General features: G+C 46.9%; 1 protein-coding gene across 1 annotated transcript in view; it reads left to right on the forward strand.

Annotated features, from left to right (window-relative positions):
- LOC149362173 (uncharacterized) overlaps positions 1 to 19,459 on the forward strand; it is a 96,521-nt gene that overhangs the window by 71,831 nt on the left and 5,231 nt on the right. Inside the window, exons 21-25 of the mRNA XM_089572934.1 lie at positions 3,265 to 3,448; positions 4,953 to 5,042; positions 8,968 to 9,115; positions 12,426 to 12,661; positions 15,250 to 15,420. Coding sequence (XP_089429060.1) covers positions 3,265 to 3,448; positions 4,953 to 5,042; positions 8,968 to 9,115; positions 12,426 to 12,661; positions 15,250 to 15,420 — 829 coding nt within the window. The remainder of the gene's footprint in view (positions 1 to 3,264; positions 3,449 to 4,952; positions 5,043 to 8,967; positions 9,116 to 12,425; positions 12,662 to 15,249; positions 15,421 to 19,459) is intronic.

The raw sequence follows: 19,459 nt of genomic DNA on the forward strand, positions 1-19,459 counted from the left end.
GTGCTGCAACTAAAAGGCTCATATCAGTGTTAATGGAAGCAGCTCTTCTTTGAAGAAATTCACCATAACAAGCAGTGAGGTTAGGTGATACGATGTTGCTGGTCTTCATTGATGATGTTCCCACTTGTTTTCTGGCCTGGCGAAGCATTGCAACAGGCGGAGAGAACACTTTCGTCAGCTGGATCCATTTATTTACAGTTAAGCTGCAAAGTATAGTCCAGAGTTTGACGGAATACCGTCTGGCGAGGAGTGAACATAGCGTAAATAATGTACACTCGCCAAATTCTTCAAAAAAGGAAACGACATTTCGGGGCCCGTACGGGTCCCCTTGATCACAAGAGCACTGCATGGAACGACAGTGGCTTATACAGGGTTAAAATTTCCTAGTGAGCGATTGTAGATTTCCGGCAGATTACCACGTGTCCTGTTAAGAGCATGCTTTGTACTATGTACAGTGAAAGCTCGTTAATTCGAACCTCGATAATTCAAATTTCGAATAATTCGGACTACACTGCTTGGTCCGGCCAAGCTTCATAGAGGTCTGTGTATAAAAAAGCCCATTAATTCGAAAGCGAGTCGGTTCCGCTACGGATAATTTGAACTACGCGCCGCCGCGCCTGAGCGGCTTGGCGCACAGCACGTGGCCAAAAAAAAAAAAGAAAAAGCATCTCCGCATAGTTAGAGGCTGCGCAAGTCCTAAACGGGGACAGAAGATGGAACCAGATAAAACCGTGGATGAGTGGTTAAAGCCTACACGGCGCCATCACCGGCGCGGCGGCCGGTGGCACCGGAGGGTAGGGGGCGGCGGCGGTGGCGGCTGCCTATCCTCTTTTCCGCGCAACCTCCGGAACTCGCAACTAAATACTCGTCAATTCAAGCCCTGTTAATTCGGAAATACGGATAAGTACTGCTGGCGCGGCCCCAGCCAACGCCCGTGAAAGGCTATGACTCCGGACGGGCGCTACAAACTATGCGCGAAAAACTTTTTTTCTTTGCAAGTGTGGTCCGTCCTTCCACCCATCAGTAGCCAACGGAAGAACGCCGTCCGCAGCGATCATGAGGCCGGCTTTTAGCATCGTTCGCTGCAAAAGGCGTTTGCTGCTGCTATCGCGCATTCCAATGATTGAGTGGCAGTAGACAGCCTCCGCCCCAATCGCCCATGGGACGATAAGGAGAACCTACTGAAAACGAGGCTTGCACAACCGGACAAGCGTTGGCACTCTGCCAAGTCTCTTCCCCCCTTGCTAGAGTTAACCCCAAAAGTAAACACACCGTGATGTTATCTCTGCGCAGCAACTTGGCGCGCGCCGCCAAGAAATGCGTTGTGGACCGTGACTGCGCGAAAAGGAGGGACACGTTTTTTTTTTTTTTTTCGTTCTTTGGCAAAAATTGGGGGGGGGGGGGTCATTATGCGAGTAAATACCGTACATATATGTACATATATGTACATATATCGTAATGCAAATGGTTCTTGCCGGTTTTTCGCGGCCATTCGATAATTCGAACATCGGATAATTCGAACTTTTTTCCCGGTCCCGTGAAGTTCGAATTAACGAGCTTTTACTGTATATGGAATGATTCCAAAAGGAGGCACGATGAGAAGTTTTTCTCTCTATGGCAATGATTGATGCTTCGTCCCTATGAATGGGGTGTCCTGTTGATGTGTTGTGTTCCGCCAAAGCATTAGATGTCGAGCGGCCGTTCACGACGTCATTCTGATGCTCTTTGAGCCTTCGTCTGAAATTTCCAGCTTCGCCAATGTAGGCAGCGTCACAGCCCTGGCATGGTATCTTGTACACCACACCAGGGTATCTTGAGCGTTCTAGGCGGTCTTTAACTCGGACCAGCTGCTGTTTTAAAGGAAACGTCGTTTCCTTTTTTGAAGAATTTGGCGAGTGTATGTTTGTTATTTACGCTATGCTACAAAGTGTCCGGTAGGTAATCCCATTAAAAGCTACAAACTCACTCTCGAGCAGGCCGGAGTCCACACCAAGCGGGATCCCCATCAGCCTCCAACTATTCAAGAGTCTAACACACAAATACAAGTTAAACACTGGAGAATCAGGCCGGAGTCTGCACCAAGCCAGACCTTTGTCACCTCTGAGTTGACTGGATCAAACCACCTCGTTTGGTATAAAGTCGGTCGATTCATACACTTCTCTCAGATAAACAATCATTTGGCAGAAATCTTAACATTCTGCCTGTTCGAACTGCCAAGCTCCCGAGCTGTGCTTGCAATGTCGTAGTCTTCGTCACCTACTCGCGTTCACGTGTGTTAAACTGCTAGTCTCTTGCTCTGTGGATTGTAAACATGGTCTTCCTCATCTTCTGTCCGTGTGCGTGGAACTTCATGAGACGAGCATGCAGAAAGCCGTACGCAATGACAGGAGATTAGAAGCAGGGAAGTTCACTTTCAAGACCGAGTTCTATCGCAACATCAAAAGGAATGGTAGCTAAGTGGCTTACAAACTTTCGTTGTTCCGAGTCTGCTCTGTGCTTTGCACTTCTTGTAAGTGTCATGATAAATGCTACGTCATTTTGGCCATCTCGCGCAGTTAAAAAAACTCTTCTGAGATGTGATTATAGCGACGTCCATCAAACTGTGTCACTCCATGATGGCGCGCATGACTTTCTCTGTCTTGCCTGTGCCACTATGCTTACCACTCTTCGCTGCTCCATTTCTACTAGGACATGCCCCAACATGCAGCTGGCTGTTGTAGGCCATGTTCAGGACAACTTATCTCAACTGCCACTTTCACTTTGTCATGCTCTATAACATGGGGGTAGATTCTTGGGCAATAGTTTGGAATTTGGGATTACACGGAAGTGGTTGCAGCTCTGGTGTTGTGGCACTGAGTGCAAGGTTGAGGTGGTTTAAAGCCTGGCCTCTGCAGCAGCGCTTCAGTTTAGGTGGACTGTAAAGACCATTCGCGAAGTGAGTTTTCAGCAATCCAATAATCCAGAGCCCTCCAATACCGTGTGCTGCTTAACAGACTGTTTTGGTTACATGCAGAGATACAGAAGTCATTGGAACAGCTAAGTGCAATAGTACCGGATATGAACTATTCTTTGCACTGTGTATCTAGAGTCGCTGCTGCCAAAATGGCTCCCTGACCTTGTCAAGCTGTGCGCACAGCTTTTTGTCAGGAAAGCCATCAACATTGTACTACCAATGTTGAAAATAAAGTTGGTTTGAAGACACAAACAACGCAGCAGTGACTGACCAGCGGCGTGCCTGATGGTTCATCCCTCTCGTGTGCACAGGCTAATTGAGGAGCTGATGCTGCTGGCCAACATGGCGGTGGCGCACCGGTTGTACAAGGCATTCCCCGACCAGGCCTTCCTGCGCTCCCACCCGCCACCGGACGACGCCCAGATGGTGGAGGTGGAGGCACTCTGCTCAGCCCACGGGGTGGCCCTTGACACCACCACAGCTGGCACGCTGCAGGTGGGCGACTGTGCCACCCTTTTGCCACCAGTGGAGTGCTCGGAACTTGCCGTTCACACCATCATGTTGATGGGATCGTACAGGAATCTGGACTTGGCTTGCTCTGCAGAGGGAGCCATTCTCTTTTCATGCGATGCCCCGTCCTTTGACATCCGGGCATGCTACAGCTTGCTGTAGTTTCTCGCAGATTCTGGCCTTTTCACTCACTTCAACAACACCCAGTTCAGTCTAGCCGAGACCCTTACTTTTTTAAAAATTTTGCAATAGTATTCAGCGGGGAATTCCCCTCCCATACTGTGCATTGTTCGACTTATGCATAACCTGGCTGCATCAGTCGGGCCTCCTTTTCGCCCCCTCCCTCCGTTGGGGTTTTCTCTCCTTGCGGAGGCCTTTTCAAACTGCATTCTTTGCCCTCTCTCCCTCTCCAGCAAGCCCTCCCTTCTCTCTCCCCAAACTCAATTTGTTGGGTTAAATCCACACCCCCCCCCCCCCCCCCTCACTGTATATCTCTTTGCCCCAGTCACCCGCACAACGCTGCAGTGCCCTGTGTCCCCCTCCTCTTCGCCTCTCCTTTCTATTCTTTTAATCCCCATTTTCCCTACACCAGTCTGGTGCAGTTGCGGACTTAGCTCAGTGAGCAGTTACATATGCCAGGGCTTCCCTTTCCTTCACTAATCACATCCTTACTCTGAAGTGGCAGAGTCAGCTCTTCACAGCTGTAGTAGCTGCATAATGTATTCTTGCCCACATTCACTTTGGTTCTCTTCATGGGCCTATTCTAATTGATTGATCATTTCCAAGCCTGCAATTCTCTAAACTTTTTTTTTTTACAGCCTGTGGTAGAAACTTTTGAAGGGGGAAAAGAGCATTGCAAACAAAAAGTAGATACAGGTGGAGGCAGACTAATGGGAACATTGTAGGCATCTGCCTTGGCCCATGTATAGCTCTGGGCAGACTTAAATCATAGAGCCCATGCTCATGGTGGCATGCAGAGATGCAGCGTTTAGTGCTACTGCCTTTGCATTTGAAAATTTGGTGCTTGAGGAAAGGAAATGGCACAGTATCTGTCTTGGGTATCTGGGTGTACACCTGAACCACACTGTAAGAGAAGGGAGGAAGGTGGGAGTGAAAGAGAGAGAAAGAGGTGGCCATAGTAGAGGGCTTGTTGGAGCTCTGGACTCCAGAGCGCCCTAACCACTGAGCCACCCTTGCCACCCTGCTTGTGCACCTCTCTCTCTCTCTCCCCCTCCCTCCCTCCCTCTCTGGAAAGTTGAGAGGGGAATGTGTAGTGGAATTCAGGAAGACTGCTACGTTTTACTGCCAGCCATGAGTTATCCGAAGTCATTAATCATAGTTATTCACCTAAGTTCCAGTTTCTTGTCTTTGTTCAGAGGAGGTACCACAGTGTTAGCATTCAAGCAAAACACCCCAAGGGTCTCCTAACCGAGATCTTGACGAGAGCTCAAATGTGCTGAGCCTGGTGTCTGTTCTGTGGTGTGTGCAGGCCTCCCTCAACACCCTGGTGGGTATGGATGATGAGCTGTCGCATGCCAAACTCAACGTGCTCACCCACATGCTCTCCAAGCCCATGAAGGTAAGGCTTGCAGACTGCACTCAAAGAAGGTGTTCCAGCTTTGCTGGAAGAGATCTGGGGACTGTTGGGGACAGAGCAACGTAGCAAAGCCATCACAGGCCAGGCATTTCTATGCAACCGTGGGGTACTGCGTGGCTTCCAGGCCGGTCAACCGCCACTGGCAATTTACCACCATCGGCCTAATTACGTCCACTGCTGGACAAAGGCATCTTTCATATCCGTCAAATTAACCCCCTTCCTGTGTCAGCTCCAGCCGCCTTTTCCTCTCAAACTTCCTAACCTCATCCGCCCACCACCTCACCTCTGCACGTAATCTGTGCCGCTGTGCGCGATGTAAATCATTTCTGAAGCCTTTAATGGCTCATTCTCCCGTCTGGCGTTACATCCAGCGCCTGGGTTGACTCATCGACGACCGCAGCTGCTATGACTCATGGCTAACTAGTCATGACTGGTTAATGACTAACTAGTCATGACTGGTTAATGACTAACTAGTCATTACTGGTTAATGGCTAAGGAGTCATGTCTAAAGTCATTGTTAACTAGTCATGGCGGGTTAATCACAAACTAGTCATGACTAGTTAATGACTAACCAGTCATGACTAGGTTAATGACTAGTTAGCCATATGACTAGGTTAATGACTAGTTAGCCATATGACTAACTAGTCATGGTTAATGACTAGCTAGTCATGACTAACAAGTCATGACTAAACAGTAATGACTGCTTATGACTAGTTAGTCATGACTTGTGACTGACTAGTTATGACTTGTTGACTTTCGGCTTCAGATGTAATGGACGGACAGAGTTATGGACGCGAGTATGAGCCAGTAAAGCATTCACAAAGAAACACAATGGTGTGGTCTCAGTCGTAACAAACATAGGCAGTCATTGGCAGTCAAAGTAGCGCAACGAAGGCTTTCGCCTAGCGCACTATAGGCTGCCAAAGCACCCCCATAGTTTCTTTTTTTTAGCATGCACACGTTTATGTGCCAAGCGTGATACATTCCTGGGTAACCTGAGGAAATTGACTGTTCCATTGCATGATGTCTCTTGCATCATGTACCCTGAGGGCTCCCAAACTGAGTGGCAATCAGCGTCAAGATCACTCCTGAAGTTTTTAGAGGACACTGACCTTATGAAACAGTGGTAGAGACGCAATCATTCAGGTCAGTGACTCAGGCAGAGTGATTGCGGACAGGTCACTGTGAGGCTAATCCCACCTGTACATTCGCGGCATCACCACCACCTCACTTTCAGCCACCCCCTACTGTACTTGCCCTCTGTTGAGCACTGGCAATAACTCCATTTTATGGTTTGGTTTATTGGGGTTTAACGTCCCAAAGCGACTAAGGCTATGAGAGACGCCGTAGTGAAGGGCTCCAGAAATTTCGACCACCTGGGGTTCTTTAACGTGCACTGACATCGCACAGGAGACAGGCCTCTAGAATTTCGCCTTCATCGAAATTCAGCCACCGCGGCCGGGATCGAACCCGCGTCTTTAGGGTCAGCAGCCGAGCAGCAGCCCACTGAGCCACCGCGGCGGGGCCCATTGTATGGTACAGCATGATTAACTTTTTCCGTACCATGGGGGAAATGGCCATTTTCTGAAGGTTTCAGTACATTTTTTTTTTTTCAGTTAAAACTTTTGCATTCAATATTTATTGCAATACCCAAAAACAGAGCTGAATAAAGGTGCTTTCTATTCATATAAGTTTAAACAACAAATTGCATGTTGCAACAAAAAATTTTATTTGCTAAAAACGAGATTTTAGGAAAAAATTGAGCAACACTTGCAAAGACACACTTGTATTTAAAAAGAAAAAAATGTTAAAAATTTTCTGAAATATGCAAAATGTTTGTTACTCTATTGGCCATTATCGGCAAAAAAAAAAATCATTTCTATCTTGAATAGTATTCATGCTACAAAACAATAACTGGAAACCCTACAGTTGTGCATCGGAGTGCGGCCGCCTGTGTTTCAGGCTGGTTTCCATCATCATCGATGTGAAAACTCAATCTTCAGCGCCTTGCACCATTTACAGGCTCGTTGTTGCACAGGTCATCGATTAAATCACTCGCAGACTAAACGGAGTCCTGAGATTTGCTATGTTTTAGTGCGTGTGGCGGGCATGTGGAGGCTGCCAAGCGACATTGATGGTACCGAATCTTCGAACAAAACTTCAGTTCTCCGGCTACAAGCCAGATGCGCATCGTGCCTGTAAGCAACGTGGAAGGCTCCGAAGTCGAGCGGCGAAGGAGTCATCTGCGGGCAACATGGCGGGCAATGAGCGCAGGTCCGCGTCCTCATTTCTTCGCAGCGAGTCAGAAAGTGCCCCCTCGCGGGACAAAATAAAACTACATCGGAAACAAAACTTTGAATCCTTGCCTACAAGCTGTATGTGGAGCGTGGTGATTAGCAACGCAGAAGGTTCTGAAATCTGACCATGAAATCATCGTTAGCGGGCTAACGATGCTCAGTGGGCACGGTAGGGAAAGAGTTAAGGTCCCTAGTTTCCCGCAATTCTGCAAAAATCACAGATTTTAGCATTTTTTAACAGAATTTTGTGTTAGCACCCACATCCTCTTTTTAGATTCTAGTGTTGTTGCGGGAATGAGTCCCTTCTTTCCGTATCCCCACCCGCCTTCTCCTCTGCACTTGCACGCCGCACACATTGCCAAAGGATCGTTAAAAAGCTGGCTTCTCCTTTGGCTGCCAAGTCTGGTAGCGAAGGTCACTTTAGTTGCCTTCAAATGCTCCAAAAAAGAGAATTCACACTATATATTCATACCTTGATTCTGAACATAATGCTAGGTACATTGTGATGGAGTGTTTGATGTCTCCTTTGCAGTTTCACAATTTCTTTGTTCTCCATTCATGGAATTCAAACTTTTCTGCTGCAGAATGTTGAGACTTAAACGGAAGCTTAAATGGTTTAAAGTTATTCAAGAATTTGAATCTATGAAGCTTCTAAGTAAATCTTTTTAATTACCTTTGCACTAGAATTTAAAATGGTGACGTAATCATCGATTAAAACCGGAACAATGTTCAGGCTTGTCCTCACTGCATTCGACAATGTGGGGAAACTTGTTTGTCACTGAAATTTCAGATGTCCGCTGCCTTCGCCTGCTTGCTGCAGTGCTTCGAGTGATGCCACCAAACAATGCTTCCTGGGCTTCACCTTCGGTGGCATTTGTTTTCTTCCATGAAACAACAGTTTCTCTGCTGGAAACGTAGCGCCATCGTAGGTGACGTCATTATTGGGGGGCCTCTGCAGACCGTTGCCGTGCACTGCAGAGGAGCCTGAATGCCGACACTGCTTTATTCAGCGATTATGCCACCATTTCAAATGCTAGCGCAAAATGATTTCGCAGGCTTTGCCTTCATATTTCACACATTCGGCCCTTTTAAACTCTTCGAATTCTAAAACCTCTTTCGTTACTCTTTAAGCTTGATTACGCCTGGCTCAGGACAGGGCTAACTGGACATTATTATGAGAGGCCTTTGCTCCTTCACTGATGTACACAGGCCGATGCTACTCATGATGATAGCTGTGTTCCTTTTTTGTTTCATGCGCACAAGGAAGGCGAATGCTTTGTTCACAAGACAGACTTTGAGGCCAGGTTTTAGCATTGGGTGTGGCTGGCAACACTGCCACAGGTAACTGGCACATAGCGTGCACACTGAAATATCAATGAGAATTCTTCTGATGGCATCTGTTGCTGAAGCCTGGTTGGAAGCTTGGGCTTGAAACTACAGTGGAAGCACATGTTGTGTGGTCGCTATCTTTTGCGCTGGGAATTCTTTGAGAAGTGAAGTGTGTGCGCCCGCTAAGCCAGCAACCACTGTTGCTGTTGCGCACATCCCCCCCCCCCCGCCCACTGTGTGGACGCTCTCGTTCAAAGTCGATGAATGTGTTTGTGCTGCAGATGGCTGTCTACTTCTGTGCGGGGCGTCGGGAGGACCCGTTGTCGTTTGCGCACTATGCACTCAACGTGCCCCTCTACACGCACTTCACATCGCCCATCCGCCGCTACGCGGACATTGTGGTCCACCGGCAACTGGCCGCTGCCCTCGGTGAGTGCCGACGTTGGAGCGTCACTCCACTTCTCGGGTCTCGGTGCTGTCTAGTTGCCATAAGCAGTCATTTACAGTTGCTAAGCAGTTTTTCGGATTCTTTATGGAACATGAAAACGTCTGAACACTCTTGCAGTCCAAAAAATGAAATTTCACCACAAAAGTCTTATTACTTTTAACTTCTAATAGCTGATCTGGACAGGGTTAATTGGAGAGACATGGGAGAGGCCTTTGCCCTGCAGTGGGCATAGTCAGGCTGAGGATGATGAAGCTGATTTGGCAGTCGGTAGTTTTGTGCACATTCTGAAGCTTCACATGACTCAGTCTCACTGCGCATCATGTGCGCAGACAACAGGCGGCGACCACTGTGCGGGCTGGGACACTTTTTTTTTTTTTTTAGTTCCAGTGTAATCCATGTTCAGGTCAGAAGCTCAGTGTTATCACTGTCCGCATGTCACAGACAAACACACAGGCCGGCACGTAGTTGTGGAAAGCAAACTTGCCACTTTGGAAACTGCGCTGCGCTCACTGTACGGAAAGCCTGAAACGAAAAGGCACAGAGATGGCAGTAATGTTAAGAAAACTGACAACGGCCAATGCAAGCACTCTGTCGATGCTGGCCTTCGTATTTAGGTTTAGTGTCCAGAGCCGGAAGCCTATCTCAGAACTGGTGGTGCAGTATTGTATGCATTGTACGGTGGCTTGCGTATAATGAGAGGAATTCTGCCTTTCTTCCAAATGCCAATGTTGATGGTTCTGTGAAAGAACATTGGGAGCAGTGGTGCAGTTTGGCATTGATGTGAGCCCCTCACTTAGAAAAGGGCGGGCATCTTCTGGTTGTTGTTTCCGTGAAGCCATACACCTCCCACGTACTTGGGCACTGCCTTTTCGCATATTGAGGAAATGAAAGGACTTGGCATAGATGAGTGCTGCAAACTGCGACTGCTATTGAACTTTGTGCTGCAGACAATGTCTGAGTATTATACATAACTGAAACCACACGTTCGCAATATGCCAACCCATGAAGAAGCACAGTCCGACCCTTTTAAGAGGCTCTCTTTGAGCTTGTTCCACTTTATTTGATCAAGTTTACACATTTTATGCTAGCTTGGGTTAATGGTGGTGGTACTAGGGAGAGCGCAGATGAGGTCTGAAAAATGAAGTATTAGTTGCGTTCAAAATTTCATCGCTCTTATACAGTCAAGTCCACTTATAACAATACTGGTTATAACAATATATCGGATATAACAATGGTCGGTCATGGCACCATCAGCTTTGCCATGTGTTCTATGGTAAAATAAACTGCTTATAGCAATGCTGTCAAGGCACATTATTGGTTATAACAATTAAATCTGGTAATTGAGTGTCAACCATTACAGAAAAAGAAAAGAAATGCTACAACCACACCAGCAAAACCATGCTTACAACACAAAAGCGCGCATGTGTGGGGCCGACCAGTGGACTAAGCTGGTGCAGCAACGCCACGAAAGCAAAAGAGGCAGGCGTCATCGCGTCAGGAGAGCTGCTGCATTGCTGCATTGGCTACGCAGGCCATGCGTACCCCCAATCAGTTGGTGCAGCGCGCGTGCATGCAGCCAGCGCGGTTTTTCTCTTGTCAGCTGTCACCGCACCCTTGGTTCTGCATGCTTCTTGAATTTCCCATAAGAATAGCTTCCAGAAAGCCGGCTTGATTCCTGTGACGTGGAGGTGCGCAAAGCTCCCGGTGGCGCAGTGATTGGTCATCGGTGAACGTTGTTCCGGTTCCCTCAAGTTCGATTTAACGAGCTTTTACAGGCATTAGAACAATCAAACCCCTCTGGGTATTTACTGTCAATAAATGCTCTGAAGTTTGTCATCCTTTCTTTTTTTTCGGCACAACCCTGTTATAACAATTATTGGTTATAACAATGGTATTTCCATGGCACTTGAATATTGTTATAAGTGGGCTTGACTGTACAGTGGGTATATGGAGTATGTCGTGGTGCTGCGGAGGAGTCTGAATAATCAAGCATGTCCGAAAAATCTGGGTCTGGGTTTTCTGTTGGCGACTGTAAACCTCAACCTACCGTGCCGAGCACAAACCACGGCACAGAATGACACAACACAAACACTTGTGTCATGTCAGTCTTGGGCCATAGTTTGCACTTGCGAGTGTAGGATTAGCTACCGTGTATGACTGACTAGCCGGCATCAATGCGATGCCCCAGGGAAGCGTGTCCCAGAGAAATGTGCTCTTATACATTCGGTGGGCACAGGTGAATTGCAGCTGCCAACTGCTTTTTGGACCTCTGTCAAGCGCGCAAAAGAAAGTGCACTCGCCAAAGTGCGCACTCATATCGGAGTGCATTCACAGAACGCACTTTGAGGGCAGAGTGCGTAGTCTCGCCAGCAGCGACTTCGAAGACACGATGTGTATATTGCATAAAAAGTACTTACAACTTTATTTTGCATGTTATAACACTGTTTTTAGAAAAAATTCATTCGTTATAGCTACAAGCGAAACAACAAAACAAAGGAACGAGATCAAATGCAACATCACTGCCCTCCGCAATCTTGTTTGTTGTCAAATTTCTGGATATTCTTGGCTGGTCTTCGCTTTTCTTCTATTTCTATTTTTTTTTTATTATTAAAAACTGTTGAACCTTGTTTTATTTGCACTATCACGTTAAACAATCAATTATTATGAGTCCTTTTTCTTTTCCACTGACCTCTTCAGAAATTTCGCCGATTTTCAGTCGCCATTTTTTTTTTTTTTACTACGAATGCACTTTGCTTTCCCGTTTAGCACCGCATAGCCCAAAGTGTCACTCGGGGTGCCAAAGCGCACTCCCCGTAAGTGCACTTAACTTGTACGCTTGACAAGGGTATTAGACTCACTGGGAACCAGAGGAATGTTCGAAAAATAAAATTTATTGAGAAAAAAAACTTGTTACTTCAACTTATGATTGCAAAGTCGCCATATGAAATGTGTTGGATAGTTTTATGCAAACGCAGGTGCTTCTTAAAGTAAATTTTGCCACGCATCATGTGCACAGGTAACGAACAATGACAGCAACTGCTTTCGTAAGCTCGTTGTTCGATGGCTGTTCTACCTTCTGTATGTCACCTATGCTTGGAACAGGGTCCAGGTGTGAACGTGAATGCATTGCAATGGGCACTGTGCTGAACCTGTCGTGTGGAGGGCACTAAACAGAAAGGCAGAGTTTGCAAGGCAGAATTGTCGTACTGGCCTTTGTACTAACTGGGCTGATCGGTGTGGCTCTTTCTTTCTCCCCCCCCCCCCCCCCCCCCCCCCCTCTTTTGAGTGCAGGCTGTGGCCCTGAGGTGGAGGCCAGCATCGATCAGCTGCAGGCGGTGGCGGACCACTGCAACGACAACAAGTACAAGGCCCGCACGGTGCAGGAGATGAGCACGGATCTGTTCCTGCATGCCTTCGTGGAGCAGTGCGGCTCCTTCGTGGACCGGGCCATGGTGGTGGCCGTGCTGGAGCACGCCTTCGATGTGCTGGCACTCGGCATCGGCATGGTCAAGCGCGTCTACTGTGATGTGAGGGCGCTTTCCTGCTCCGTTGTGCAGGGCATTCAATCCCATCACCGGAGTGGGACATGCAACACTACTCTGGAGACAACTCTGATGCTTGCACTGTGGCTTCCGAGATGCTTAAATGGGGCAGAATAATTCATCGGCATGTCTGAGCAGCAATTAATGGTCATCTCCAATGAAACATTACTTTGGCTAAATGTCTCTTGTTGGGATTGACATGTCATAAAACAAATTGTGGCGAAGTCCTTGAGTACAAGTACTGTGGTTACAAGTGTTTATTAAAAGGTTCTGTAGCAGATGAGGCAAGCACCTGGCAGGGTGTTGTGAAGTGAGGAGACTTGCTGGATATGACGTAGGTATAGAAAACTGATAGCCCCCCCTCAACCGTCAAAACAGTCCTATTGAGAGTAAATGAAAAACAGTTGGTGTGAAGTGAAGGACTCGAGGCTGAAATGCCACTTGGGAGTCCCAGGTTTCACTCTGTGTGAAATTTCATCAGAGATTACCATGCTGAAAAGCTGTTCAGCCATTCGAGGCACGAACTTGAATGCCACTAATGGACACACATGCCGCGTGCATTTGTGAATTTTGGCAAACGGTGAGCATCTGTAGGAACGGGGGCAAACGGGGGCGATCTGTATTCTTTCACGTGGCACTCTGATAGGGTCCTTGCCTAGGTCATCACGAATTGACAGTCCACATCGCCTATGGGTGCTCCGGCCAAAAAAGCAGTTTTCGCAAGCGTAGATGACACGAAGCAAAATTAGTCCCTCCTCGCTTCTTCGCTGGTGTGTTTGTTCACAGTGCTATAAATTCATGCGGTCAGCGTTCACTTTCTTCACAGTACATACTTGTAAAACATGCCCACCTGCTATGGTTGCTATGGGCACCAGCTAGCCACCAAGAAGCATAAATGCCACTCATTCTTTTATTGGTGTTTTTACTTTTAAAAAAAAAATCGCAGTTGCATTTATGGGCCGAGAATTGGCCCTTAAATCCGCAAAAAAAAAAGTGTGACCCTGACACGCGTTTATACGGTAACTTGGATTTTTAAACAGCTGTTAGTGAGGGTGATGGCAAAGGAGGGTAAGCAAGTTTTCTGAAGTGAGGGTGAGGGAGGAAAAGTAAAAATGAGGGCCTTTGCCCACCTCTGGCCCATTACATGGAGCTCACAGATATGCATGTTTCAGTGGTCGGGGGGTGTTGGGAAATAGAGAAACTTCGGAATATTCGGGAATTCACCACATGGAGGTTCGTTACATCCAGGTTTAGCTCTGTACCAGGAGTTTCTGGTAAGCCTGCCGCTAATGTTTTAAGTTAGGTTTCTTGAGATTCAAAGACGCTTTTTGTGGCATAATGACATTAGTGTTGGTGAACACCAGAAAGCAGTCAAATCATGATGACTAGTAAAGTGATTCAAAAAATCATGTTAACTAGTAAAGGGCTTCAAAAAAATGGGTTGCGTGCTTTGAGGAATCACTTTTTCATTTAGGGCAAAAGGCAGGAATAAGAGCCAGGGTGAGTGAACATAGTCTGGCATGCATTTGAAGCATGCATTTGAAGATTATAAAGCATCAGCTTTATAATCAAGTCAAGCTTAGAATGTATAATGCGTGATATATGTACTCTCCATTTGAATGCATCACATAACAAAGCACTCAGTACCTGACATCAAGGTCAGGATATTTACAGCTGGCTGGAGTTCATATTGTTGACATGTGTTCGAACACATCTCAGTGGCAGTGTAAATGATCGATTGGCGAACCATTGGTCAAGCTTTAAGGGGTGGACGAGGGTCTTAAAACTGACCTTTTTATTTGTGGCTAAAATCTGATGAAATTTTGCACACAGATGTGTTTCTCTCTTCTGATTTCAAAAATGTAGTCATAATTGAGCTTGTGGTCATAGATCAAAAGTTATCTTAAATTCTAGAGTGTAATTAGGTAATTTCTTACACAGCTTTAATGAACTCTCAATGCATTTTGTTGCTTTTAATTGCATGAATTGATAGCCAGCAAATTCCCATACCCGATGACATTCTTACATTTTTGGTTTAGGCCACGTATAAATAGCAATTTACAATTAGCTTAACGAGTTGCCGTGTAAAATAGTGTGACCTCTTACTCTCGACATAGTATGTCAGGATGACATGCCTTTAGAGAAAAACGAAGAATGTCACTGGGTGTGGGAACTCTCTGGCTGTCAATTCATGTACTTAAAAGCAACAAAATGCAATGAGAAAGTTCATTAAAGCTGTGTAAGAAATTACCTAATTACACTCCAGACTTTGTAAGATCTAAGACCACCAGCTCAAATATGATTACATATTTGGAATCAGAAGAGAAAAACACATCTGTGTGCAGAATTTCATGAGATTCTAGCCATAAATAAAAAAGTTAGTTTTAAGACCCTCGTCCCGCCTTAAATGTCTTGGAGGACGGCTGGCATAACATGTAGCACGAGGGGGCTACTTCAAAGCACGCCACAAGGGTGACCAGCTAGTGGTCCAGCCCTGACTGCTCAGCAGCACCTTTGTCCCACTGTGGGGTCTCTGAGAGCCCCCTGCCCTGTGTGTGTCTCTCCCTGTGCAGAAGCTGGGACTGAGGGACTTCACCCACTCCATGGAGGGCGGCCGGCACTCCCTGGAGCTGTACTACCAGTCGGCGCGCTCGCCGGATGAATGCGTGGCGGTCCACGTGGGCGTGTTCGAGCTGCTCGACATACTTATCACAGCCGTGCCCAACGACCCCCTCAAGTACCAGGTGAGCTGGGCGCGGTTGCATCTGCCACTGCTCTTCCTCTCTTAAGCGCCTTTTCCTCGTTCACGCTGCTTACAGCTACGGGATGACACGCGTGCCTGTTGATCTGCGCCTTTGCTTTGCCAGTGCAGTAGAATCCCATTGGTGTGTTCCCCTGGTTTTATTTATTTAATTATTTATTTACAAAATACTGCGGACACTGAGTCCAAGCAGGCCTGGGTGAACAAGTCAATCAAGAGACAAAAAAAAATGCAACATTTCAAAAAAGAACACAATATAGTAAGAATTGGTTAAAACTCATGGGACAGTGGTTTAACTAGCCGATTCCAATCTGTTATTGTGCATGGGAAAAAATTAAAACTTGTGTCTGTTCTGGCTAATATAGGGGTTAGAGAACTGGGATGGTGTTGACGAGTTTGTCTGGTTGGTGCCGGCGTTAAGTATGATGAGGGATCCAAACCAAGTTTGTTATGTAATAAGAGAGAAATAAATTCTAACCTAAGCTTTCTTCGCCGATGTTCAAGTAGTTCAATTTTATTAATCTCCATTAAAGTGGTTGGGGAGTCAGACCTTGCATATTTATTAAAAATAAACTTGACGGCTCTTCTCTGTATTCTTTCCAGATTTTTATGCGAAGCATACTACTTTAGCTACCACTTCAGCCCTTCACCGTGGTTATGCGCCTCCAAATCACGTGATACATGATGTCACATCACGTGACACGATGACGTCACGACAGTGGAGAAACGGGGGCCCACCTCGCGCCGTTGCTGTGGTTGTGCGCCTCCAAATTACGCGACACGATGATGCTTCGCATTCTCCAGGCTTAACCGAGTTAAGCCTCAGCCATTTTTTACGTTAGATTTAGTATACGGGTCCCACACTATGCATGCATATTCGAGTTTAGGTCTAATTATTGAAGAATAACAAAGTAGCTTAATGTTAGAAGGAGCATTTTTTAGTTTATGTCTTAAGCAGCACAATTTTCGAAATGCAGCAGAGCAGATATTGTTTATGTGCAAGTTCCACGATAGATTGCCACTTATGTTTACTCCTGGGTATTTGTAGTTGGATACTTGTTAAACAGGGAGAGAGCCTAATTTATATGTGTAGCTATGAAGTATGGTTTTTCGGGTTATCGGCATTTCAGGAGCTTAGATCCACTGTGCCTACTTTTAAATATTGCATCTCCACTAGCTGCGTCTGTCTGTTCAATTTGGGAATTGAGTTAAATTGTGGGGTCATAGTAAACGCAGGCAAAAAAATTTATCGATTTGTGGAGATATATTTCGTATTAGTGGGTAGTATACAACTAGCAGCAAAAATCTGCAGAACTGCATCACCATGCTATCGGACTTTGCGCTACTGGCGTCGGGAACTTGCTGTGCGCATGTGCGTCCTTGTGTGCTATCAGGCACAGCTTTTTCCTCGCTTTTAACAAACAAGCATTATTTCCCGCAATAAGGTGCTGCCCGCTGCAGGCTTGTGTGGAGTCCGTTGTACCCTTGTCATAAGGTGCCTGCAGAAAAGTGAGGTCAGAGTACATGCTGCCCTCTACTCAATGACAATGCAACACCAGTACCGTATTTACCTGTATACAACATGACCACGAATGTAGCGCAATGGGGCAGTTTCAGGACCCACCGCGGTGGCTGAGTGGTTAGGGCGCTCATCAACTGAGCCGAGGTACCCGGGTTCAAACCCGTCTTGGGTGAGGGCAAAAGGCATGTAGTAAAAGCTCGTTAATTCGAACTTCACGGGACCGGGAGAAAAGTTTGAATTATCCGATGTTCGAATTATCGAATGGCCGCGAAAAAACCGGCAAGAACCATTTGCATTAAGGTATATGTCCCGTATTTACTCGCGCAACGAACCCACTCGCATAATTAACCCACCCACCCATCCTCCGATTTTTGCCAAAGAATTTGAAAAAAAAATAAAAAAAATGCGTCCCTCCGTTTCGCGCTGTCACGGTCCACAATTCATTTCTTGGCGGCGCACCAAGATGCTGTGCAGCGATAACATCACGGTGTGTTTACTTTTGGCGTTAGCTCTAGCAAGGGGGGAAGCAAACTTGGCAGAGTGCCAACACTTGCCGGGTTGTGCAAGCCTCGTTTTCAGTACGTTCGCCTTATCGTGCCATGGGCGATTGGGGCGGACGCCGTCTACTGCCACTCAATCATTGGAACGTGCGATAGCAGCAGCAAAAGCCTTTTGCAGCGCACGATGTTAAAAGCCGGCGTCATGATCGCGGCGGACCGCGTACTTCCGTTGGCGACTGAGGGGGTGGAAGGATATGGACGACACTCGCAAAGAAAAAAAAAGTTTTTCGCACGTAATAAAGCACCCGTCCGCAGTCATACAGGCGTTAGCTAGGACCGCGCCGACAGTACTTATCCGTATTTCCGAATTAACAGGGCTCGAATTAACGAGTATTTAGTTGCGAGTTCCGGAGGTTGCGCAGAAAAGAGGATAGGCAGCCGCCACCGCCGCCGCCAACCCCTACTCTCCGGTGCCGCCGGCCGCCGCGCCGGTGATGGCGCCATGTAGGCTTTAACCACTCATCCACGGTTTTATCTGGTTCCATCTTCTGTCCCCGTTTAGGACTTGGGCAGCCTCTAACTATGCGGAGATGCTTTTTTTTTTCTTTTTTTGGCGACGTGCTGTGCGCCAAGCCGCTCAGGCGCGGCGGCGCGTAGTTCGAATTATCCGTAGCGGAACCGATTCGCTTTCGAATTAACGGGCTTTTTTATACACAGATCTGTATGGAGCTTGGCCGGACCAAGCAGTGTAGTTCGAATTATCCGAAATTCAAATTATCGAGGTTCGAATTAACGAGCTTTCACTGTACTGTGGGATGTCAGTGCACATGAAGGATCCCCAGGTGGTTGAAATTGTTCTGGAGGCCTCCACAACCTTCCTTTCTTCTTTCAACTCCCTCCTTTATCCCTTCCCTCATGGTGGGGTTTTGTGCACCCAGATATGTGAGACAGTTACTGCACCACTTCCTTTCCTCAAAACCAAATTTTTCAGCTTCAGGCCTCATGGCAGTGAAAAAAATATATATAACGCAAATCAGTTTAAGCTAACTACAGTAAAACCTGGTGGATGGGTTCTTGGTTCACAAGATTTCCTGGTTTGCTCAAAATCGCTGACATTAAAAATGTCCCATAGAGTTGCACTGTATTTCTCACTGTTGATACGTTCCAGGGTAACTCGATTTCCTGGCTACTGCGTTTACAAAATTTCTTCAAATTGTGGTCGTATAATACATTTATTGACCAGCCACGCCTGAGCAAACATACATTGGGCTGAACATGGCACACGACTTGAAGAGCTGGAATGCAGCAGCAGGCAACGCTTCGGAAGCTACGGAAGTAGTGCGTCCACCAAAAACGTATTACTCCGCGAAGTTTCATTAGTCCGTCTCGAAACCTCGGTTAGTGTCTGGAAGAAAACAAAGCGCAGTATAAAACAGTGGCAGCGCTGAAAGTCACGGTCGAAGCTCTGAGGTGCTCAGTGTTTGGGCCCTCTGGGTGTAATTTTCATTGAGTGTGTACTACTTTTTAGGCACACATGTAGTAAGGGCAGGACGAAAATGTTACAAGAAGTAAAACGAAGTCCTGGAGATTGTCATTCACAGCACTTAACATCTGTCTCAACGAAATATGCTTATGTTCACTTTAGTTGTAGGGCGAACTACTTTTTGGGTGTGGACTTATCCTGCGAGCAGGTGCTCTAGCTTTGGCAGTGTTGCTTGCTATGTATGAAACGGGCTATAGGTACAAGGAGAATACCCGCCGCGGTGGCTCAGTGGTAAGGCGCTCGTCTACCGAGCCGGAGTACCCGGGCTAGAACCCGAACGCGGCGGCCGCGTTTCGATGGAGGCGAAACGCAAGAGGTGCCCCTGTGCTGTGGGATGTCAGTGCATGTTAAAGATCCCCAGGTGGTCGAACTACCACTACGGCACCTCTTTCTCTCTTTCTTCTTTCACTCCTACCTTCCTCCCATTTACGCTGAGATATGTGAGACAGATACTGTG

The sequence above is a fragment of the Amblyomma mixtum genome, chromosome 2, assembly GCF_055824585.1.
Source record: "Amblyomma mixtum isolate Tamu chromosome 2, ASM5582458v1, whole genome shotgun sequence".
Lineage (NCBI taxonomy): Eukaryota > Metazoa > Arthropoda > Arachnida > Ixodida > Ixodidae > Amblyomma > Amblyomma mixtum.